Source organism: Sus scrofa, chromosome 6, assembly GCF_054392235.1.
Source record: "Sus scrofa isolate SSC_HxYL_T2T_F1_AM1 chromosome 6, Sscrofa_HxYL_maternal_Yorkshire_Landrace_v2.0, whole genome shotgun sequence".
Lineage (NCBI taxonomy): Eukaryota > Metazoa > Chordata > Mammalia > Artiodactyla > Suidae > Sus > Sus scrofa.
In genome coordinates this window covers 60284248-60308554 of record NC_139388.1, presented here as the reverse complement: position 1 = coordinate 60308554, position 24307 = coordinate 60284248, and the positions used below count along the sequence as shown (strand labels likewise).

Here is a 24307-nt window from a genome sequence, read left to right as displayed (position 1 = left end):
GCTGTGGCTGTGGTGTTGGCTGGTGGCTACAGCTCCGATTCGACCCCTAGCCTGGGAAACTCCATATGCCGCGGGTGTGGCCCTAGAAAAGACAAAAAAAAAAAAAAAAAACCCTTAACAATAAGAAAATACCACCTGGAGTTTCCACTGTGGTGCACTGGGTTAAGAATCTGATGGCAACAGCTTGGGTCTCTGCAGAGGCACAGGTTCAATCCCTAGCTCAGGAACTTCCATATGCGGTGGGTGTGGCCATTAAAAAAAATTAAGGAAAAAAAAAAAACACACACAACCCAATTGAAAAATGACCAAAAGACCTGAACTGACACCTTACCAAGGAAGATACATGGAAAGCAAGTAAGCATGTGAAAAGATGTTTCACATCATACGTAATAAGGGAATTACAAATTAGAACAATGAGATACCACTGCCCATCTATTAGAATAGCCAAAACTCAAAAACGGAAACACCGAATGCTGCAGAGGATATGAAGCAATAGGCCCTCTAACATATTGCCGATGGCAAAACGGTACAGCCACTTTGGAAGACAGTTCAGCAGTTTCTTACAGAGCTGTTTGTTGGAGACCACGGAACTGCTGAACTCTGCAGAAGGCAAACTTGGCGCACATGCAAAAGCACAGCAAGCTAAGGACTGCTGACGCAGAGTTCTCAGGTACAGGGTCTCCTTCAAACGCAAGATAAGGGAGTCATACATGAACCAGGAGCAGCTGCACGATGCCCTGGAGGGATGCACCTGTCACTAGCTGCTAGTCGTTTCCTCTGTTATTCACTCAGAGATGGCTTTGTCATTGCCTGCACCTGATTTTGCTCAGGAACCTACGTCACCTTCCCTAATACAAGTCATGAGGACTAAAGCCTAGGCGCCTCTGTTCTGTGGAACGGAGGGCCTCCTGGTCCCCCACTTTCTTTCTGTAAAAGAGTCTCGTGTGTTTTGTTAGACCCCACAGTCCAGGATTTCCCCGTTGCCCTGCAGCGCTGAACGCGGCAGTGTGAGAGAGAAAAAAAATTTTTAGTCAAGTCCTTGAGGGCAGACTTGAAGGAGAGAATTGTATTTGAATGAACTGGAGAAATGCAGCCCTCAAGCCTGTTTCCCCGCATTCAAAGTCTGATCCTAAGCCAGCCTACAGATTCTCCAGGGGGCCCTGAACCTCCCCAAATAGTGAGCGCGCCAGGCACAAGTCTCTTGACTGAGTCCTATATTAAATGCCACATTAAACTCCAGACATGCCCAAGAAACCAACAAGGACATCCCGCTAACCCGGACTTCAACAGAGTCCCACGTTACATCTGGAACCCAGACCAGACACCGCGTTCAAACTTTCCACCGCTTTTTCAACCACTGAGTCTCTTAAGCAGAGTGATCCAAGTAGACCTCAAATAGTGCCAATCGGACTCTCGGCCGACGATTTCTTCAGACTCTTAATCACTGATTACTAAAGGCTCCATCACAAACGCTCAGGGGCTGAATCTAAATAAAATCCAAACTACGGTCTTTTACACACGCTCAGCTTCATAGAACCCCACAGACCACGAATCCAAGCCCAGAATCCAACTCACCTAATCTCAACCTCTTCAGGTACCACTGGGAGCGACGAAAGGCTGAGCCCACGACCAGAAAACCACTTTCTGTCCGGACGCCCTCCTTTGCGGTCCCTAGAGACGCTGACCACCTGGGACCGGGGAATCCCACGAGAACCTTGGCGCGTTGCCGGGGTTTCCGAGTTCCAACTGCGGGCTCCGCTCTGTGACGTAACACGGCCCCGCCCACATTGACGTTTGGATGGGCGGGGCCATCACGGCTGTGGGGAGAAATCGTTCCTGACCGCCTCAAAGCTTTCACCTCCTGGTTGCGAGGGACAGTCAGCAGTGATGTACTAAATGTAAGATTTCGGAGGCAGATGCCTCTCCAAGGCCAACATGGCTCGTTCAGCCTGCTGGGGAACCAAGAAAGATGGCGACGCCCTTTGTGTACTTCAGATCGGAAGCGCTATGGAGTACCATGGGCGCGGCCATCTTGGAACAAGACTCATGTCTGTACGGCAGAAAAGGGCTCAGATCCTAGGAGACCTGGAAAGATTTTAAAAGGTAGAAGCCGAGACATCACTGGAAAGGCAGCGGCCGCAGAGTTGATAAAAGCAGTGGTCACTAAAAATCTTAGGTTTGGGGAGAGAGCAGTTGTGTGTGGAGTGGGTAAGGTCTTTGGGAAGGAAGCAAGACAGCCACTGAAGAGGTGAAGGCTGAGTTCCTGTTGTGGCTCAGCAGGTTAAGGATCTGGTATCACTGCTGTGGCTCAGGTCGCTGCTGTGGCGCAGGTTCGATCCCTGGCCTGGGAACTTCCGCAGGCCACATGGGTGTAGCAAAAAAAAAAAAAAAAAAAAAAAAAAAAAGAAGAAGAAGAAAAAAGAAAAGGCGAAGCCCAGGCAGAGTTGGATAAAAATGCTAATACCCACATGGGAGTGGATACAGAGCAACCTCTAGTGGGCAGGGTGATGAAGTGAAGGTGCAAGTGTATGTCTGGGTTTCCTTCCAAAAATAAATGAAGCTCCTCCATTACAGCCCATATACTAGGCTTAAAATTTCTCCATAGCATTTTTCAGAACTGACATTCTCCTGTTTTACTCAGGAGGCTTCACGAGACTTTACGTTCCATGAAGCCCATGACTTTGCTTGTTTGTTCACTGAAGTCTCTCCAGAGACAAAAGCAGAGCCTGGCAAAATAATGCTCAAAAAACATTTTATTTTTTTTTTTTTTAAGAGCTGAACATCGGCATATGGAAGTTCCCAGGCTAGGGGTCGAATCCGAGATGCATATGAGGGCTAACCCACAAACACAGCAACACTGGATCCGAGCTGCATCCAGCTGGATCCAAAACATTTTTAGGAGTTCCCATTGTGGTGCAGCGGAAACAAATCCAACTAGGAACCATGAGGTTTGATCCCTGGCCTTGTTCAATGGGTTAAGGATCTGGCATTGCTGTGGCTGTGGTGTAGGCTGGTGGCTACAACTCTTATTAGACCCCTAGCCTGTGAACCGCCATATGCCGAGGGTGAGACCCTAAAAAGACAAAAGACAAAAATAAAAAATAAAATAAAAACATTTTTTAAAGGAATGAATTACTCAGCACAGAGCTGGGGATTGAATAGTGCCACAACACTATATGGGATTTTTTTTTTTTTTTTTTTTTTTTTTTTTGCTAAAAGCAGAACTCACCACTTTAAACTGGATTAAATATTAAAATATGCTCCCTTTTTTTGGCTGTGCCCCTGGCATGCAGATATGCCTAGGCCAGGGATCAACCCATTCTACAGCAGTGACCCAAGCCACAGCAGTGATGATGCCAGATCCTTACCTATCCGGCCACCAGGGAACTCTTAAATATCTTTATTATGTCAAAGGATGTCAAAGGAAATAATTCTGGATAGAGACGAAAGGAAGAACTCCACTGATAATAAAACCTAGAATTTGTTGCCAGCAGAACTACTCAAAGAGATCTGATAAAAGTTCTAAAAAGGCAAAAACAGAAACATATGTGACATCAGGGATGAAGAAAAAGGCATGGGGAGGGTAAATATATCAAATATAATAGCCTAGTCTCCTTTTGAGTTTTTATAATTATGCCTGATGGCTGGAAGTAACATGATATGCTTCTCAATGTATGTAGAAGTGCTGAGTATCATTTGCTGTTAGGGAAATGTCAGTTAAGGCCATCCTTACATACTACCACACACCTGATAGGATGGCTGGAATCCAATATGACAGTGCCACGGGTTCCTGTTGTGGTTCCTGTTGTGGCTCAGTGGGTTAAGGACCTGATGTTGTCCCCGTGAGGATGCGGGTTTGATCCCTGGCCTCACTCAGTGGGTTAAGGATCTGGCTTTGCTACAGGTTGCAGATACGGTGTGGATCTGGTGTTGCCGTGGCTGTGATGTCGGCTTCCGACTGCAGCTCTGATTGACCCCTATACCAGGAACTTCTATAAGCTGCAGATGCAGCTGTAAAATATATATAATAGTGCCATATATATATATATATATATATATATATATATGATAGTGCCAAGTGCTAAAAAAGACAGGGAGCAGCTGGTGCATTCATACACTGCTGATGGGAATGTAAATTAGTACAGTCACTGGAAAAGTTTGGCCATTTCTTATAAAGCTAGACACAAACATGGGTATTTATCTCAAAGAAACAAATACTTATGTTCACATAAAACTGGGTCCACAAATCTTCAAAGATTTTTATTTTTTACAGTGAAACACTGGAAACCACCTAAACATCTGTCAACAGTGAACAAATAAACCATGTACCTCCATACAGAAGAATATTATTTGGCAACAAAAAGTAAAACTATACACCCAACAAACTGGATGAATCTTAAGGGCAATTTGCTAAGTGAGATAAATCTGACCCCAAAGGTTACACACTGTATGATTCCATTTTAATAGAATTCTTGAAATAACAGAGTGATGGAGTTCTGAGGAGTGTTCACCACAGGTCATGGCCAGAGAGAGTGTGATTATAAAGGAGCAGCAGGAGGATGTTTCTTTGTATTGGCACAATTCTGCATCCCCACTGTAGGGGGGTTTACATAAATTTGTATATGTGATAAAATTTCTTAGAACTCTATTAAAAAACAAAACAAAACCTACACAAATTACTGCATGCAAAAACTACTGAAATCCAAATAAGGTCTATAGTTTACTCAGCAGTGTTGTACTAATGTCATTTTATTGGTTATGATGTACTTTGGTTATGTAAGATAATATCACTGAAGGAGCTGAATAATGGTACCTGGGAACTTCGTATATTTTGTAATTTCTTGTGAGTCAAACTATTTCAAAGTTTAAAAACAAATTTTAGAAGAATCATTTTAATAAAGTGTTTTTGTAAACTACTACTGCTACTTATAAACTTGGATAAATACATCCCAATATGTTTAATTATATCTATGAACATATTCCTTTTTCTTTTGGAGTATGTAATAGACTAAAAGAGATGAATTTAGAGCCTAAGAAATGCAAGAGCAAATCATATAATGGTTAGAGCTGGGCACAGAACATTCCTGCATCATTTATAACATTAAAATTTAACCAGTATTGAGAATAGCCTACTTTAAGATTATGGAATCATTAAGAGTATGGTTCAAAGTATCTTGTCCCAAAATGAACAAAGGTGTATAAGGTTAGACTTGTAATAGCTTAAGTATATGTCATTTTCACGAGGCTCCTTTCCTTCGGAATTCTGATAATTTGCTAAAGTTACTCTATGCTTAGTGTATTTGTAAGTTTTATTTCTCTATGAATTCATGAGAAGTGATGAGATGGGACTATTATCACCAAAACTCTGCCATATTCATTGCCATGTGAAAATTTTCCTCCAGCACGAATATTGGCAATGACTAAGTTTTACTCCTAGGCACAGACTTTACCAGGATCATCATATTCCTACTCTGATGATCTTTTATGATAAGACAGGGTCTTTATTCCCACAAAAAGTTTTCTAGTCTCTCCATTCGTAAGATGTGTCTTAGTAGATTCTTTTCAGATGTATAATCACCTAGAAATGTTTCCTCAAGCCTTTTCTGCATTGAATGTATCAGAGCTTTTTTCCTACATGTTAATTGTGACAATGTGAGGTAGCAGATCACTGAAGGCACTGGCACATTCCCTGCATTAACTTTCATTCCTGTGCAAATTCCATAGTTCCCCAAGGGTGACCTCTAGCCACAGGCTCATCCTCACTGACTATAATATTCAGGTGTGTGAGGAGCCCACTGATGTTTAAATGCACTCACTGAACTGTCATGGTTTGTACCCTGAACGAGTTCACTTGTATATGAATGAGTTCAGATTCACTGCAAAGGATGATGTACCTTGACTTATGCATTTGTTTCTCCTGTGTATTCACAAGGCCTGACACATGAAAGGTTACCCTCCTTCACTGAACCCACAGGTGATGAATTAGGTGATGTACCACGGGTGCTGAATTTGTGTTGCAGCTTTCTCACATTAACTGCATGCATATGGTGTGTCTCCTGTGTAAAATTTCTGGTGGGTAATGAGAACAATACCAATTTGATCCAATATGAATAGGATTTTCAACAGTCAGTTCATGTAAAAGAAGTCTGTCTTGCTTGGAATCTCTGATGTTGGACAAAGCATGTTTTCTTCCTGTAGGTGTGACCACATTCATTGCTTTCTTAAGGTTTGTTTCCATTATGAGTTCTCTGATGTACAATGAGATTCCTCTTTGAGGAGAAGGCTTTTCCACATTCGCTGCACACAAAAGGCTTCTCTCCTGTGTGGGTTCGCTGATGAACAACTAGACGGCTCTTCACGGTGAAGCCTTTGCCACATTCATTGCATGCAAAAGGTTTCTCTCCGGTGTGAGTCTGTTGGTGTAAAATGAGCTCTGTTTCCGTGACAAAACCTTTCCCACACTCTCTGCATATATAGGACTTCTCTCCTGTATGAATTTGCTGATGTACAACGAGATAGCGTTTCATGGTGAAGCCTTTTCCACATTCACTGCACATAAAGGGTTTCTCTCCAGTGTGCGTTCGCTGATGTACCACAAGATTGCTCTTAAAGGCGAAACCTTTTCCACATTTATTGCATATATAGGGTTTCTCTCCAGTATGGGTTCGCTGATGTAACATCAGTCCACTATTCACAATAAAACCTTTCCCACATTCGCTGCATCTGTAAGGTTTCTCTCCAGTATGCGTTCGCTGATGCACGACCAGCCGGCTCTTCAAAGGAAAGCCTTTCCCACATTCACTGCAAATGTAGGGTTTCTCTCCAGTGTGAGTTCGCTGGTGGATGATAAGCATGCTTTTCACAGTGAAGCCTTTTCCACATTCGCTGCATACGTAGGATTTCTCTACCGTATGATTTCTCTGATGTACGATGAGATTACTCTTCCTGGGAAAGCCTTTTCCACATTCAGGGCACACATACGGTTTCTCTCCCGTATGGGTTCGCTGATGTTCAATCAGACGACACTTCATGGTGAAACCTTTCCCACAGTCATTGCATATGTAGGGTTTCTCTCCTGTATGATTTCGTTGGTGGATGATGACATAGTGCTTTGTGGTGAAGCCTTTCCCACATTCACTGCATATGTAGGGTTTCTCTCCTGTATGAGTTCGCTGGTGGATGGTAAGCATGCTCTTCCCAGTGAAGCCTTTTCCGCATTCACCACATACGTAGCACTTCTCGCCAGTGTGATTGCGCTGATGTACAATGAGATTGCGCTTCCCTGGGAAGCCTTTTCCACATTCATTGCATACGTAGGGTTTCTCTCCAGTGTGAGTTCGCTGGTGTTCGATCAGACGGCTCTTCATGGTGAAGACTTTTCCACAGTCACTGCATATAAAGGATTTCTCTCTCTTGTGAATTCTCTGGTGTTCATTCAGCCTGGACTTCCGGGAGAATACTTTCGTACACATACTGCACCCATAAGGTTTCTCCCCTGTGTGAACTCTCTGATGATCAGTGAGCTGAGACTTCTTAACAAAGGCTTTCCCACATTCACTGCATACATGGGTTTTCTCGGTGTTGTGAGTTCTTTGGTGTTTAATGTTTTGGGACTTATTGCTGATGGGTTTTGCACTTACAGGGCATTTAACTGCAAGATGAAATTCTTCATGCTTAGCATGCAGAAATGATTTTCCATCTCCGTTACATTCAGTGGAGTTCTTAATATCATAGCTTTGGCTCTGGCTGACTAAAATTAAATTTGATTTCAGAGTTTTTATGTAGAACTCAAGCATATCAGAATTTTGCCTGAAAGGAAAATGACTTTTGCTTTGAGGAACAGGATTTCCAAGTGCATTATATTCCTGGTATTGGTCTATACCTTTTAGCATTCTTTGATTTTCCCAGTCACCAGGCAGTTGATTACCAATTTTGCCAGTTTCTAGGAAAGAGGAGAACAATGAATACTTGCATAATCTTGTTTGGAATAAAATTGCTTTTAAAAATTCCTTGGTATATTTTTTTTTAAATGGTACTTTAGTGATAACCCTATGATAACAATATAAAAGAAATGTCACGGGAGTTCTCCTGTGGTGCAGTGGGTTAAGGATCTGGCATTGTCACTGCACTAATGGCTTGGGTTGCTGCTGTGGCATGGGTTCGTCCCTGGCCCAGGAATTTCTACATGCTGCAGGCATGGCCCCACCAAAAAAAATAAAAGAAACACCATGAATGAATGTTCCTTATTTCCTACCAAGTGAGATGAAGATTACTGCAATCCACAACATGTAGGGGAGAAGTATGCACTGTAACCTCGATGATGAGATGATATTAACTGTAGTACAGAAGTCAAGAATTGGGTTGGAATGATGGACCATAACATAAAAAGAATTGGGTTGGAGGTTTAAGTGGAGGTAATGTCAAAATAATCAACATGTGCATAGTAGTCAAGAAAAGAGGACTGAATGGGTATGTTGGGAGGATGTGTACAATGAAAGATAGGAGATCTTGGAGTTTCTGTCACGGTGCAGCAGAAATGAATCTGATTAGGAGCCATGAGGTTTCAGGTTTGATCCCTGGCCTCGCTCAGTGGGTTAAGGATCTGGCGTTGCTATGAGCTGTAGTGTAGGTCACAGATGTGGCTTGGATCCCACACTGCTGTGGCTGTGGTGTAGGCCAGCAGCTGTAGCTCTGATTCAACCCCTAGCCTGGGAACCTCCACATGCTGCGAGCGAGTACAGCCCTAAAAGGACAAAAGCCAAAAAAAAAAAAAAAAGAGAGAGAGATCCTGCTGTAGTGAAACAGGATCGGTGGCTCTCTGCTGGGATGCAGGTTTGATCTCCAGCCCAACACAGTGGGTTAAGGATCCAGCGTGCCACAGCTGTGGCATAAGTTGTAACAGTGGCTCAGATCTGACCCCTGGCCCAGAACTCCATATGCTACAGGGCAGCCAAAAAAGAGTAATAGTGATTTTTTAAAATGTGACAGTAGATAACCAAGGTTTTAGCTATTCCAACACTTACAGTTTTGCAGTTTTTTTGTTTGTTTGTTTGTTTGTTTTTAGGGCTACATCTGCAGCATATGGAAATTCCCAGGCTAGGGGTCGAATCAGAGCCTACAGCTGCTGGCCTACACCACAGCCACAGCAACATGGGATCTGAGCTGCATCTGTGACCTACGCCACAGCTCACAGCAACACCAGATCCTTAATCCACTGAGCGAGGCCAGGGGTTGAACCCGCATCCTCATGGATCCTAGTTGGTTTGTTAACCACTGAGCCACAAACAGAACTCCTGAGTTTTGGAATTCTTTAATCTCACTTAGAGGATCCAAGTTTTTTTTTGTTGTTTTTTGGTTTTTGGTTTTTTTGTTTGTTTGTTTTTTGGCCACTCTGTGGCATATGGAGTTCCAGGGCCAGGAATCAGATCTGGTAATGCCAGATCCTTAACCTACTGTGCAGGCCAGGGATGGAACCTGAAGAGATGCTGCTGATCCCATTGCACCACAGCAGGAACTACAAGGATCCAAATACTGAAGTGTAGAGAATAAAAGTATTTGCTACCTGGCAGGTTAAGAATGTAAGGTCCTCAGAAACGTAAACTGAGATAGACTTTTGCAGAGCACATCTCTTCCTAAGTTTGCTTCTATAGATGGCCATCAAATTAACTTTCCAAAATCATCAGTCATATTAGTGGACAACTCTCGTATAATTGCAACTAAAGCTGCAACCTTTAGTCTAGCTGTGTCACAGGATCCTACGCACCATTCATAGTGAAACATGGCAATGATGACTGTTGGGAAATTTTGCCACTGGCCATCGTCCTGTCATCTTCAGAAGCCAGTGTGCTACCACATAGGAAATGGAAACGGCTGTCTTTTTTTTTTTTTTCCAATCCATGTGAAATCCCTGGCCTCACTCACTGGTGTTGCTGCAAATTGTGGCGTAGGTTGCATGTGTGGCTCAGATCTGGCGTTGCTGAGGCTGTAGTGTAGGCCTGAGCTGCAACTCCGAGTTGACCCCTCACCTGGGACCTTCCATATTGTTAAAAAAAAAACTTTAAAAAACTGAAGGTCAAGCTGGCATACCCTTGGTCCTCAAGGAGGAAGTAGATCTTTTAGTACAACCTAACTGTTGCCAACCTAGATGCAAATGTAGTCACTGGAGTAGATGTTTCTGGTGGCAAGTGAGGGGGACAGTACGTTAGGGACATCAAAATGGGGAAAATTGGATATGACCTTTTTACTGAATGCAGAATGTGATTAAAAAAGACAGCAGGAGGCCGTCCCTTTTGTGGCCTAGCGGAAACGAATCTGACTAGTAACCATGAGGTTGCAGGTTCAATCCCTGGCCTTGTTCAGTGGGTTAAGGATCTGGTGTTGCTGTGGGCTGTGGTGTAGGTCCCAGACATGGCTTGGATCCTGCATTGCTGTGGCTGTGGTGGAGGCTGACAGCTGTAGCTCTGATTCGACCCACTGAGCCACAACAGGAACGCCAATCTTCGGTTTTGTTGCAAGAACATCTGACTTCCTTATTACTGCCAGCCTACTGCCACCCAGGTGAAAGGGAAGACAGCCTAAAGCTACAAAAATAGCAACCCTCCCATATGTCCCTGTGAGCAAATCTGGTCATCCTAGCAGGAAAATTCACATCACTGTGACTACTCCACAGATCCAGATTTCCACTCCATCCCTTCCACAGAGACTTTTGAATAACACTAGCTTTCACTTGCCTGATTTCAGGAACTCTTTTTTGTCTTTTTATCTTTTAGGGCTGCACCCACAGCATATGGAGGTTCCCAGGCTAGGGCTCCAATCGGGACCTCGGGATCCGAGCTGTGTCTGCGCACCTACACCAGGCCAGAAAAACTAAGGGCCAGGATCGAAGCACAGAAATTGGGTTACTGTGAGGGTGAAACAGGCCCGGGGCAGCTGGAGGGCAGGAAGGGAAACCAGCAGTTCTCAGTGGGGCGGGAGAGGCTGACAGTCAGAAAGCAGTGATGAATTCAAAGACCTCTCCTGGCAGCGAGGCCTGGGAGGAGGGATTTCATAGCCAGGGAGGTGGGAGAGATTCGTGATCGGGTACAGATGAGAAGGTGAGAGAAGCCAAGAAAAACAGGCCAAGCCAGCAAAATGCAGATGTACAGTAAGTTCAGCAAGATCAGCTCTCCGGAGAGAAAGAGAGCGTCTATTTCTCTCTCAAGACCTTCGAGTTCTTTTTCCGGGGGAGACACAGGGAGGTGCTGTTTCTGTGCCCTCAGGCCCCCTCCCGGCCTCCTCTCATGACCTCTGACTTGCACCTGACTCCGGCGCCCCCTCACCCACCTTCGCAGGTCCCACTGGGGGCTTCCTCGGCTCTCGTCCACGGTTCTTCCCTGCGCTCCAACTTGGCCAGCGCTGCGGGTTTGCTGACTTGATACCCTGCTGGTGGGAAACAAGACAGAAGACTCAGACCCACTGACCTGGGCAGGGGCCCATCTAGACAGGAGGATGAGGAAGTTCCCGTTGAAGAGACTCGGCGGTAATGAATCCAGCTACTATCCCTGAGGATGCCGGTTCCATCTCTGGCTTCGCTCAGTGGGTTAAGGATCCGGCGTTGCTGTGGCTGTGGTGTAGGCCAGCAGCTGTAGCTCCGATTGGACCCCTAGCCTGGGAACTTCCATATGCAGCAGGAGTGGCCCATAAAAGCGAAAAAAAAAAAAAAAAAAAAAAAAAAAAGGACACAAGAATGAGGGACCAGTTTTCACATCTGCAAAGTGGAGGCTTTTCACTCATGAGAAACTCAGGGGATATGGTGATAGGATAATATATATTTGGTCTCTGCCCCTGGTTCCTGGCAAGGTTCTGAAGCCCCTTGTTGTGTGACAAGCATGGCAGCAACATCTTTTTTTTTTTTTTTTTTTTTTTTTAAGGACCACATCCAAGGCATATGGAGGTACCCAGGCCAGGGGTTGAATCAGAGCTGTAGCTGTTGGCCTACACCACAGTCACGGCAGTGTAGGATCTGAGCTGCTTCTGCAACCTACACCACAGCTCATGGCAACACCAGATCCATAACCCACTGAGCGAGGCCAGGGATTGAACCTACATCCTCGTGGATATTAGATTCGTTTCCACTGACCCATGATGGGAACTCCACGGCAATAATTTCTGTTCCAGTATTTGGTTTAAGTTACTGGTGTGTCTGTTTTTTTGTTTTTTGTTTTTTGCCATACCCGTGCCAGACAGAAGTTCCCAGGCCAGGGATCGAACCCATGCCACCAGAGGCAATGCTGGATCCTTGTACTGCTATGAAACAGAGTGATGCATATCTTCTATGTGCTAAGGAGAGGACTGGTGACTGGGGGCCCCTAGGAAGCTTCTGGGTGGAGGCTGGCCACTAGAAAGACCAAAACATGAGAAGTTTGCAAATTCCACCTCTAACCCCCTACCCCATCCAAAGGGAGGGAGGGAGCTGGAGAATGAGTTAACTACTCTTGGCCAATGATTTAAGAAATCATGGCTAGGAGTTCCCTATTGGCACAGTGGGTTAAGGCTCCAGCGTTTCACTGCTATGGCTCGGATTGCTGTTGTCACGTGGGTTTGATCCCTGGCCCAGGAGACTTCCACAAGCCAAAGGCGTGGTCAAAAAAAAATTAAAGAAACAAGTGTGGGTACCTTGGGCACCCAATACCTTTGACGGGCATCTGAAGTGCGGGCGGTCCTGTGGGACTGAGCCCGGAAGCCATGGGGGTCCGACGCTGACTCTGGGTGGTCAGGGTCAGGAGAGGACTGAACTGCAGGACCCCCGGTCAGTTCCTGGAGAGAGGAACTGGCTCCTGGTGTAGAAAACCCCCACACATTTGTGACAATAAAAACAGCTCAGAGCACAGCGCATACAAGACACCCCTCCATCAGGAGCCAGAGCAGCAGTGAGAATCTGCCACTAGGGCACTGCAATGACTTCGAGGTACAAGCAGCTGAGAAAGAAAAGGCCACGGACTGCGGACCCGCTGCAGGACACAGGGGAGCCGTCCTCACCCACGGCCACCAGGTTGCGGTAGTTCTCCAGCGTCACGTCCCGGAACAGGTCCTTCTGAGCGGGGGTCAGGAGCTGCCACTCCTCCCACGTGAAGTCCACGGCCACATCCCTGAATGACAGGCTTCCCTGGAATAACAAAGTCTTGATTATTACAAGTGCTTCTCTTTGATTCCTAAGGAAAACAAAGGAAGTTGTCCTCAGACTAACTACGATTTTGGGGGTGGGCCACATCCCTGGCATATAGAAGGTCCTGGGCCAGGGACCAAATCCAGGCTGAAGCTTTCACCTGCACCACAGCCGCAGCAACGCCAGGTCCTTAACCCATGGAGCAAGGCCAGAGACCGAACCCGCGTCCTCACAGACACTATGTCAAGTTTCAGCCGAGGGCCCTGACTGTCTCGCCTTGCCTTCTGTAGGTCAGGGATTGTACCTGCACCTCTGCAGCAATCCGAGCCACTGCAGCTGGATTTTTTTTTTAAGGCCATACCTGCAGCACATGGAAGTTTACGGGCTAGGGGTCGAATCAGAGCTGCAGCTGCCGGCCTGCACCACAGCTCACAGCAACACGGGATCCCTAACCCACTGAGCGAGACCAGGGATGGAACCCGCATCCTCATGGATACTACTTGGGTTCTTAACATACTGAGCCACAGTGGGAACTCCAAGACCAAACTATTTTAAAAGGAAACTGAATTTGAACATGTCTTTGCACTTGGCTTAACTAAGTTTATAAAGATGACTGAATATTTTACAAAACCACTTTCAGAGTTAGTTTTATAAAATGTGTCACTTGAAATCATTTATTTCCTCAGTATCCTTTATCCAACTCCTCCCAGTAAAAACATCTGACATAACCATATTCTACTGCTAAGTCCAGGGAAATGACCTTAGCAGTATACTGTTAACTCCTAAACTCTGGGGTTTGGATTTCACTAGATTTTACATATTTTAGATAATTTTTTTGTTTGGCCGCACCCAGGCCAGGGATCAAACATGCACTGCAGCAGGGAGGACTCAGGATCCTTAAGCACTAAGCCACCAGGGAACTCTCATAATTTTTTTTTTTTTTTTGTCTTTTCGCTATTTCTTGGGCCGCTTCCGCGGCATGTGGAGGTTCCCAGGCTAGGGGTCGAATTGGAGCTGTAGCCACTGGCCTACACCAGAGCCACAGCAACACGGGATCCGAGCTGCGTCTGCAACCTACACCACAGCTCACAGCAACACCGGATCCTTAACCCACTGAGTAAGGGCAGGGATCGAACCCGCAACCTCATGGTTCCTAGTCAGATTCGTTAACCACTGCGCCACGACGGGAACTCCTCATAATTTTTTTTTTAAAGTTTGTAAATCTAAGGTGCTTCATTTTCTTTGTTTTTGGGCTGCACCTGTGACATAAAGAAATTCCTGGGCTAGGAGTTCCCATCGTGGCACAGTGGTTAATGAATCTGACTAGGAACCATGAGGTTGTGGGTTCGGTCCCTGCCCTTGCTCAGTGGGTTAACGATCTGGCATTGCCGTGAGCTGTGGTGTAGGTTGCAGACTCGGCTCGGATCTCGCGTTGCTGTGGCTCTGGCATAGGCCAGTGGCTACAGCTCCGATTCGACCCCTAGCCTGGGAACCTCCATATGCCGCGGGAGCGGCCCAAGAAATGGCAAAAAGACAAAAAAAAAAAAAAAAAAGAAAAAGAAATTCCTGGGCTAGAGATCAAACCCGAGTCACAGCAGTCACAATGCTGGATCCTTAAGTGCTAGGCCACCAGGGAGCTCCAAGTATACAGATTTCATGTAACCACCACTGGCAGGACATAAAACTGCTCAACACAGACTCCCTCATGCTACCTTTTCATGCTCACACCCTGTATCGAAACCTACCTCCGGCAACCACTTGTCTGCTTTCCATCAGTACAATTCTGTCCTTTATGAAAGTTACCAAAATAGTTTTTATAACTGGATTTCATACATTTTATGTAAATAGGCTGTATTTATTGATACATATTTATAACTTTTTATTAATGGGGAACATGTAAGCTTTTTGTGTTTTTGTCACTCAGCAAATTGCTCTAAATATTTATTTGAGTTGAACTTTTTTTTTTTTTTTTGGCTTTTTGGCTTTTTTTAGGGCCACGCCAGCGGCATATGGAGGTTCCCAGGCTAGGGGCCAAATGGAAGCTGTAGCCACCAACCTACACCACAGCCACGAAGGATCGGAGCTGCGTCTCCGACCTACACCACAGCTCACAATGATGCCGGATCCCTAACCCACTGAGTGAGGCCAGGGATTGAACCCACACCTCATGGATGCTGGTCAGGTTTGTTAACCACTGAGCCATGACGGGAACTCCTGAACTCTTTTATTAGCAGTATACATACGGGATGTACCAGTTTGTTTGTCCACTCACTCATCAAAGAAATCTGTATTGTTTCCTGGTTTCAACTGTTAATGAATAAAGATGCTGTAAATTGGCATCCAGAATTTTATGTGAATGTAAATTTTTGCTCTTCTATAATTAATATCCAGATGTGTGATTACATGTGACATATGGTAAGTTGTGTTTAGCTTTATAAGAAACTACCTCTGGGGAGTTCCTATCGTAGGTGAGTGGTAACAAACCCGACTAGTATCCATGAGGAGGCGTGGTCGATCTCTGGCCCTGCTCAGGTCGGGTTAAGGATCTGATATTGCCACAGCTTCAGTGTAGGTAGCAGATGCAGCTCAGATCTGATCCCTAGCCCGGGAACTCCACACACTGCAGGGCAGCCATAAAAGGAAAAAAAAAAAAAAAAAAAAAAAAAAAGGCTAGCAGTTTGGAATTCTCTGGCGGCTCAGGTGGTTAAGGATCTGGCATTGTCACTGATGAGTCATAGGTTTAATCCCTGGCCAGAGAACTTCTACATGCCACAGGCTCAGCCAAAAGAAAAAAATTATTATCCTTATTATTTTTTTTTTGGCTTTTTTGCCATTTTTAGGGCCGCTCCTGCGGCATATGGAGGTTCCCAGGCTAGGGGTCTAATTGGAGCTGTAGCCGCCGGCCTACACCAGAGCCACAGAAACACGGCATCTGAGCCATGTCTGCAACCTACACCATAGCTCACGGCAACGCCAGATCCTTAACCCACTGAGCAAGGCCAGGGATCAAACCTGCCACCTCATGGTTCCTAGTTGAATTCGCTAACCACTGAGCCACGAAGGGAACTCCCGAAAAAAATTATGTAAAAAAAATTTTTTTATTATACAATTTGATAATGTCCTATTATTACATACCAGCAAAGATGTAAGGTGTGGGTGAGCTCACGAATCACTCACCATGTAGCAGGCACTCATTTAAATTCTTTACAAGTCTGACTCAGTTTCTGGAGTATGACTATAGACAAATGGAATTTTATATAGCCAATATTCATCAACAACGGCAGTCATTTTTCTTTTGAATTCTTTTTTTTTTTTTTTTGTCTTTTTTTGCTATTTCTTGGGCCACTCCCGCGGCACATGGAGGTTCCCAGGCTAGGGGTTGAATCGGAGCTGCAGCCACCAGCCTACACCAGAGCCACAGCAACGCTGGATCCAAGCTGAGTCTGCAACCTACACCACAGCTCACAGCAATGCCAGATTGTTAACCCACTGAGCAAGGGCAGGGACCGAACCCCCAACCTCATGGTTCCTAGTCAGATTCGTTAACCACTGCGCCACCACGGGAACTCCTTGAATTCTTAATTATAACATCTTGGGCCAACAGGTTGTTCTTTAGAGTAGAACTGCATTGATGCACAAAGCGTCCTAACAGAGTGTTTATGCACACAGATGAGTACCTGAACCCACAGACATGTGTAAAGAGACACACATATTCAGGTGCACACACAGGGTCAGTGACACATTACATTGCAACATTAGTCATTTACTAAGAATCATATGAACAATATATACATATATATTTTGGTGGGGCAGCACTCCTCATTTTTATTGCATTTTATAATTTTTTTTTTTTTTTTTTTTTTTGCTTTTTAGGGCCATGCCTGCAGCTTATGAAGGTTCCCAGGCTAGGGGTTGAATCAGAACTGCAGCTGCCAGCCTACACCACAGCCACAGCAACACCAGATCCGAGCCATGTCTGTGGCCTACACCACAGCTCATGGCAATGCCAGATCCTTAACCCACTGAGTGAGGCCAGGGATCGAACCTGCAACTCCTGAGCAGTATATTCTTGATCCTACTTTGCCATGATGTTAGAGTTACATTCAAAGTTTAGGGAGTTCCTTGGAGTTCCGGTCATGGCTCAGTGGTTAACAAATCCGACTAGGAACCATGAGGTTTTGGGTTCAATCCCTGGCCTTGCTCAGTGGGTTAAGGATCTGGTGCTGCCATGAGCTGTGGTGTAGGTTGCAGATACGGCTCAGATCCAGCGTTGCTGTGGCTCTGGGGTAGGCCAGTGGCTACAGCTCCAATTAGACCCCTAGCCTGGGAATCTCCATATGCCGTGGGTGCGGCCCTAGAAAAGGGAAAAGGACCAAAAACAAAAACCAAAAAACCCCCAAAGTTTAGGGAGTTCCTATTGTGGTGCAGTGGAAACGAATCCGAGGCCTATAAGGATAGGTATTCGATTCCTGGCCTCCCTCAGTGGGTTAAGGATCTGGTGTTGCCATGAGCTGTGGTGTAGGTCACAGACACAGCTCGGATCCCAAATTGCTGTGGCTGCGGCTGTGGCCGGCAGCTGTAGCTCCAATCTGACCACTAGCCTGGAGTTTTCCATATCCCATGGGTGTGGACCTAAAACGGAAAAAAAAAGGATTCAAAGTTTATTTCTTTGTAAATACTGAACTGTTTTCCTTACAGGCCTCTACAAATCCATTAAGAAATAAAGGGGAGAATAAAACAAGAGTTACCTGGGCCTGGATCATTTTCTTCTGTTCTCTGAAAATAGCTAGCAATGCAGAGGCTCCGTCTTTGTGTCTCGATATACCTGAAATTCCTAGTGAGATATCAGAGTCGACAATGGGTCCCCAGATATAACAATATCTAGGTCCTGGAACCTCCTCTTTCTTTGTTCATTTCTTGTCTCTTGCTGGGACCTGTGAGCTGAAAAGCAAAATTTCCTTTAGGATTATAGTCCTTCTTGCTGCCCACTTACCTTAACACGTGGTCCCCAGTATTTCCGTCCCTCGTTTGGTTCCCTAGGAGACTTCACAGCTCAGGCCAATAAAACTTAGTCCCTGAATATGTGGAAGTGGCATGAATTCGAAAGGGAAAGTGGCAAAGGAGAATCAACATAGCACCATATTTCAGTGGCAGGTAATTTTCAGAAAAATTATAGAAATGAGGTCATAAGGGCAATGAGGAAGTATAAATTTTTCCTTTAAACTTTGTTGCTCTCATACCTCCTTTAAAAAAATGCTCGTACACCCTGTTTATATGCACACTTCAATATGAGAACCACGATCACTCACACACACACACACACACACACAAAGAGGAGTTCTCATTGTAGCACAGTGGAAACAAATCTGACTAGGAACCATGAGGTTGCAGGTTTGATCTCTGGCCTTGCTTAGTGGGTTAAGGACCTGGCATTGCTGTGAGCTGTGGTGTAGGTGGGCAGCTACAGCTCCAATTTGACCCCTAGCCTGGGAACCTCCATATGCCAAGGTTGCGGCCCTAAAAAGACAAATATGTGTGTACACACACACACACACACACGCACTGGGAAAACAGCAGCCTTTATATATTCGCATATAGAAGCTGAAATGAAATCAGTCAATTTACAATAGAAATCTAATTTAAAAGCTTACTATATTTAAATATGCAAAATCGTTCATCTTCCCCCAAACTTTCTTCATTTCTTTGGATTCAAAAGAATGGGTGATAGAGGGAGCCAAAAGGGAGGAGAAAAATGGGTGCTGGTGAAGAAAGAGACTTGGACCTGAAGCTTTTAAGAAATGTTAACTAACCTTCAAGTCTGTCCCAGCTGCCAAAGTCTGAGCTCAACGTACGCACCTACCAGGACTCCCCAGCCTCCAGACCTTCTGCTGTCCCACCTCTCGGCACAAAAGACGGTGATAACCGCCCCACCGGATTAAGACCAAACCAGACCCGATACACGCGCACGCGGACCTCCTTAACGGTTCTTCGACCTTCGGGCTCCAAATTCTTCGAGACCCTGAACAAGAAGCCGCAATCATTCGACAAGCGCCCCCCGCCCCTCCAACCAGGTGTCAGTCACCTGCAGGGAGAGTGGCCCGTGAAGACCCTGAACGCTGACCTCAGGACAGCTTCATCTGTTCAGACGTTTAATCGTTAACCACCAGAGTCCCCTTTGATGGACCCCAAAGACGCCCCGATCACAGACATCCAGCACAGACTCTTCCCTGTTCCTTTCCAAAAAAACGATAAACCCCAAAAAACCAAAGCCAAAAAACCACCATCCCCAAGCTACCTTCACGGACTCAGAAGAGCCACAACCCACCGAAAGGCCAACAGACCGTCCCCGGTCCCCGCCTATTCTACAGACCGACCCTCACACCGACCTGGTTCTCTCCTGAACCTGCAGCGACCTCTTCAGGGCCTAACTTACTTCGCTAAACTTCTTTCACTTCTGGTCCTCTCGCCCAGCCCCCTCTCCCGAGACCAACGGACACGGGTCAACAGCGTTTCTATCGCGTTTCTATGGTGAACGGATTGGGAGTTTCCGGCTTTTCTTTATGAGGTAATATACGCGCGCCGCCGCCGTTGCTTAGGAGCCCTGAGGGGGCCGCCATCTTTGCACACCTGACGTATAGAAAGCCGAGCCAGACTGTCAGGGGCCGTGGCTGGAACTCTCCAGTTTCCCGGCACTTCAGCCCTTCACGGAAAACGGGGAGATTATCAGAGGCTCGAGTTCACACAATACAAACATGACGTGGGGGTAGAGTCGTTTGAATGGACAGGTGTTGCTAGCTGTAAGGGGACTGTGAAGGGCGCAAATTTTTCTAAGACCGAAGCCCACCACGACCAAAAGGGCGCGGCGTACATCCTCAGACGGCTGGGACATCTCTGCTCGGTCAAAAATTAAAACTACCTCTGGACATCTCCATCACTGGTTAATTTCGAAAAAGAAGGCTCTATAAAAACTATCGTATACGCGACAAAAAAAAAAAAAAAAAAAAAAAGACGGTGGCGCAGTGTGTCCTTTACGGTTTGCGCCGTTAAACTGGAGCATCATGGGCGCGGCCATCTTGGAGGAAATTGTCCGTACCGCAGAGCAAATGCTTGCTGCGAACTGGCGGGCGAAAGTGTGAGGGGAAGACCCGAGGTTTGAAAAAGTGATAGTACGGGGGATGCAGCGATCACAAAGTGAGCAGAAACAGTGGACGTTGTGAGCCTTTACTCAACCTTGGTCCTCACCCTGCCCAAATGCAAAACATGCTACCTTCTAGCACTGAACTGCCTTGTGCCATTATAGATCAGTCTGCGTTCTTTCCATAAAATTAGTAGTATGTGCAGCTCCTGCTGTGCCGCATGGGGACTGGCCACCTCTTGGGAGTGCGGGGACACAGGTTTGTCCACAACTGCAGCTTAAGATGCAACAGTGGCTGGGATCTGATCCCTGGCTCTCGGACTCCAAATCCCCGGGGGACAGGGAAATGAAAATAAATAAAAATAAAATGAGCAATATGTGCTGGCTTCTTTCACATAGCAGGAATGTTTTTAAAAAGCATCAGCTTTAAAGCGACAGTGGTTCAGACTTTTTTGTTGCTTAGTATCCCAGTGTTGGATACTCCAAAATGAGATGAATCATTCACCAGCTGGTGGACCTTTGAGTGGTTTCCAGTTTTTTGAATACTGCAGATGGCACTAATACGAACAGTCCTGTGCAAAAAATGACCTCAGAGAGCTAGTTTTCTCACAGTCCCCATGCGTCGTCTTCACATCGTCAAGAAGTCTTTGCCAGACATTTACAAGCCTACTAACCATTTCTAGCCCTGCTCCCCCTCATATTCTCTTCCTCTCCTTACCCCAGCCCTGAGTGAGAACACTCACTCACGCAGGGGAAACGGGGATCTTGAGAACATGGGCTCAGGATCAGACGTCAGGTTCTCCTACTTGCTTCAAGTATCTTCAACCCCCATCGGCCATTACAGTTCTCAGAAAGCACCTGATAAAGTCATGTAACCGAAAGGTGAAAGCAGGAAGTCAGTTCCATTTTCTCACTATGATTTCTCATTATTATGCTGACCCAATCTCAAACTTGAGATACGAGAATTGCCTCTGTTTGTATCCTTGACCTGTATGATCTCATCTTAGAACAGGCAAGGTGATCCTTTTTTTTTTCCCCCTTCTGCTTTTTAGGGCCACACCAACAGCATATGGAGGTTCCCAGGCTAGGGGTCAAATCAGAGCTACAGCTGCCGGCCTGCAGCACAGCCACAGCAACATGGGATCCGAGCCACATCTGCGACCCACACCACGGCTCACGGCAACACCAGATCCTTAACCCACTGAATGAGTCCAGGGATCGAACCCGCAACCTCATGGTTCCTAGTCGGATTCACTTCCACTGCGCCAAAACAGGAACACCTATTAATTTTCCCATTAAACAAAACAAACCAAAAAAAGGAGTTCTTGTCGTGGCTCAGTGTTAACGAGTCTGACTAGGAACCATGAGGTTTCGGGTTCAATCCCTGGCCTTGCTCAGTGGGTTAAGGATCCAGCGTTGCTGTGAGCTGCGGTGTAGGTTGCAGACACGGCTCGGATCCTGTGTTGCTGTGGCTCTGGTGTAGGCTGGTGGCTACAGCTCCGATTAGACCCCTAGCCTGGGAACCTCCATATGCCACAATGTGGCCCTAGAAAAGGAAAGCAGACCAAAAAAACAAAAAAGAAAAAAAATTTTTCCCATTAATCCAGATACCAACTATCTTATCTTCTTTTTATAAGCACATAAAAAAGCACTTCATTCATTGTTTTCATATCAAGCATTGTGGAGATGAGCTGGCAAAATTCAGCAATCAGTGTGTATGGGTCCTGGAGTTAACATCAGATTAAGTCTCTGAATCCACACACATATTTAATGTAGGATGAGTTTCGCAGGCTTTTCCAGTGTAAATTCTCTCTCTCTTTTTTTTTAAGGGCTGTACTCATGGCATATGGAAGTTCCCAAGCTCAGGGTCGAACTGGAGCTGTAGTTCCCGGTCTACACCACAGCCACAGCAGCTTGGGATCCAAGCCACGTCTGTGAGCTACAATACAGCTCACGGCAATGCCCGAACCCTGACACACTGAGCAAGGCCAGGGATTGAATCCATATCCTTGTGGATACTAGTTGGATTCATTTCCACTGCGCCACAATGGGAACTCCTCCAGGAAATATTCTCTTATACACTCATCAACTATGTAATGAGAAGTTTTTTGCTCAATCTTTTTCTCCATTGAATGGAACTGAGTTTCTTTCCTATGGGTTGAAACATAAACGGTGATGTAACTGATCAAAAGTCACTACCACATTTGCTACACTTATAAGGAGTCTTCCCTTGTGCAAATTCTCTGCCATCTCCCACGGGGGCACATCCAGAAAGAGGCTGCTCCGAAAGGACCATGTTCCTGTCTGCTAGGAGCCCACTGATATTTCCCGATGCCTGGGGTGGGTGTGTTACAGAATGCATCTGTGCAATCACCAAATTAATAGGGTTTTCCTTCTATGTAAAGAGCTATGACTCTGCAGGAGGATTTTTCCACCTTCACTGAGTGTTTCTCCCTTGTGCGTAGCTTCTTCTGTTTGATAAGGTCAGAGTTACAGGCAAAAGCTTTACCACACTCAGTGCATCCATAGGGCCTCTCTCCTCTGGACAACAATGGGCTTTTGCTTTGCAATGAAGTCTTTCCCACAATTGCTGCTTCCATGAGTTCTCTCTACTCTGCGACTTTTAGGATGGTGATTCTGTGAACAGGATTTTCCAGTCACTGCCTATAAAAGGAGACTTGCCTGCATCAGCTCCCTAATGTCATAGGAAGCCTGCCCTCTGGACGACGCCTTGTCCACATTCACCACCTATATAAGATTTCTCTCCAGTATTCGTCCACCATGTACAATGAAACTGACCCTCTGGCTGAAGCTCTTTCCGTAATTATTACATACATAGGGTTTCTCTCCAGTATGAGTTTTCTGATGTAAAAGGAGACAAGATTCAGTGAGAAAGGCCTTGCCACCTTCAGCATATAGGCGAGGTTTCTCTCCTGTATGGCTTTGGTGGTGTTCAGTGAGCCTGGACTTTGTGGTGTACGCTTCCCCACAGATGTTGCATCCCAGGGGAATTTGCCGATGTTTGCTGAGCTGAGACTTCCTGATGAAGGATTTCCCACATTCACTGTATCCACGATAGTTCTCAACTTTGCAAGTTCTCTGATGCTCACTGAATGGAGCCTTTGTGCTGATGAGTTTTCCAATTTCAGGCAAATTTGGTGTAAGTTTACTCAGCGTTTGTGATAGGATTTCCCATCTCTATTACACTCAAGTGGGTTCTTTAGTTCTTTAGTTCATGGCCTCTGTTCTGATTGACTACATTGACTACATTTAAATTTGATTGCGGAATTTATTGATTATTTTTGCCTTCAAGGATAATGATGCTGTGCTAGATGAACAGTATTTTCCAAGGCACGATGTTCACAGCCCTGTCCCATCCTCTTTAGACATCTTTATTTATGCACATGTCCCTGCAGATGACAGTCAACTTCCTCAACTTCTAGAAAGACAAGACATGAAGGCTTAGGCATGGATCAGCTATTTAGTGTTGATTGCATGATCTCAGAATCAAAGAATCTTTAACAATGTTCCTTATTTCTTAAACACTGGGGAGAACACAATACGCAAAACTCAAGTGAACAAGTCTTAGCTACTACGGAGTATTTCTTTGCTTCTTGTGAAGTTTAAAGTTTTAGCTATGAGTCACCAAGTACACTCCACAACAGCATCCTCTAGAGAACTTTTTTTTTTTTTTTTTTTTTGGTCTTTTAGGGCCACGCCCAAGGCATATGGAGGTTCCCAGGCTAGGGGACGAAATGGAGCTGTAGCTGCTGGCCTATGGGATCTGACCGCATAGGCAACCTACACCACAGCTCACAGCGCTGAGTGAGGCCAGGGATCAAACCCGTGTCTTCATGGATGCTAGTCAGGTTCGTTAACCACTGAGCCACGATGGGAACTCCCTCCTCTAGAGACCTTTAAATATCAACATGCCCAGACTTGAACAGTAAATATAATCAAACCAGATTCTCCAAGAAAGAGGCCTTGATACAGGTATTGTGCACACACTCTCCAACAAAAACCTTGGA

At 45.6% G+C, this 24307-nt stretch overlaps 2 protein-coding genes across 40 annotated transcripts in view; both read right to left on the bottom strand.

Annotated features, from left to right (window-relative positions):
• The window catches only part of ZNF614 (zinc finger protein 614), a 32660-nt gene extending 30903 nt beyond the window's left edge, over positions 1–1757 (bottom strand). Inside the window, exon 1 of the mRNA XM_021097258.2 lies at positions 1576–1757. The gene's annotated coding sequence lies outside the window, so the exon portion shown is untranslated. The remainder of the gene's footprint in view (positions 1–1575) is intronic.
• Positions 1758–4235: 2478 nt separating this feature from the next.
• Positions 4236–19649, bottom strand: ZNF432 (zinc finger protein 432). 39 transcript variants are annotated; one of them, XM_084961506.1, is made up of 7 exons: positions 19531–19649; positions 19097–19226; positions 17893–18085; positions 13018–13144; positions 11323–11421; positions 10731–10866; positions 4236–7942 (listed from the first exon to the last, which is right to left on the bottom strand). In XM_084961506.1, exons 3-6 carry the CDS (start codon positions 17905–17907, stop codon positions 10802–10804), a joined length of 306 nt encoding a protein of 101 aa, XP_084817632.1. In that variant the 5' UTR covers positions 17908–18085; positions 19097–19226; positions 19531–19649; the 3' UTR covers positions 4236–7942; positions 10731–10801. The 39 variants fall into 39 exon arrangements, with proteins under 39 accessions (XP_084817632.1, XP_084817642.1, XP_084817629.1 ...); XM_084961516.1 differs by having other exon boundaries at positions 11323–11418; XM_084961503.1 differs by having other exon boundaries at positions 18955–19163.
• Between the last annotated feature and the right edge of the window lie 4658 nt (positions 19650–24307).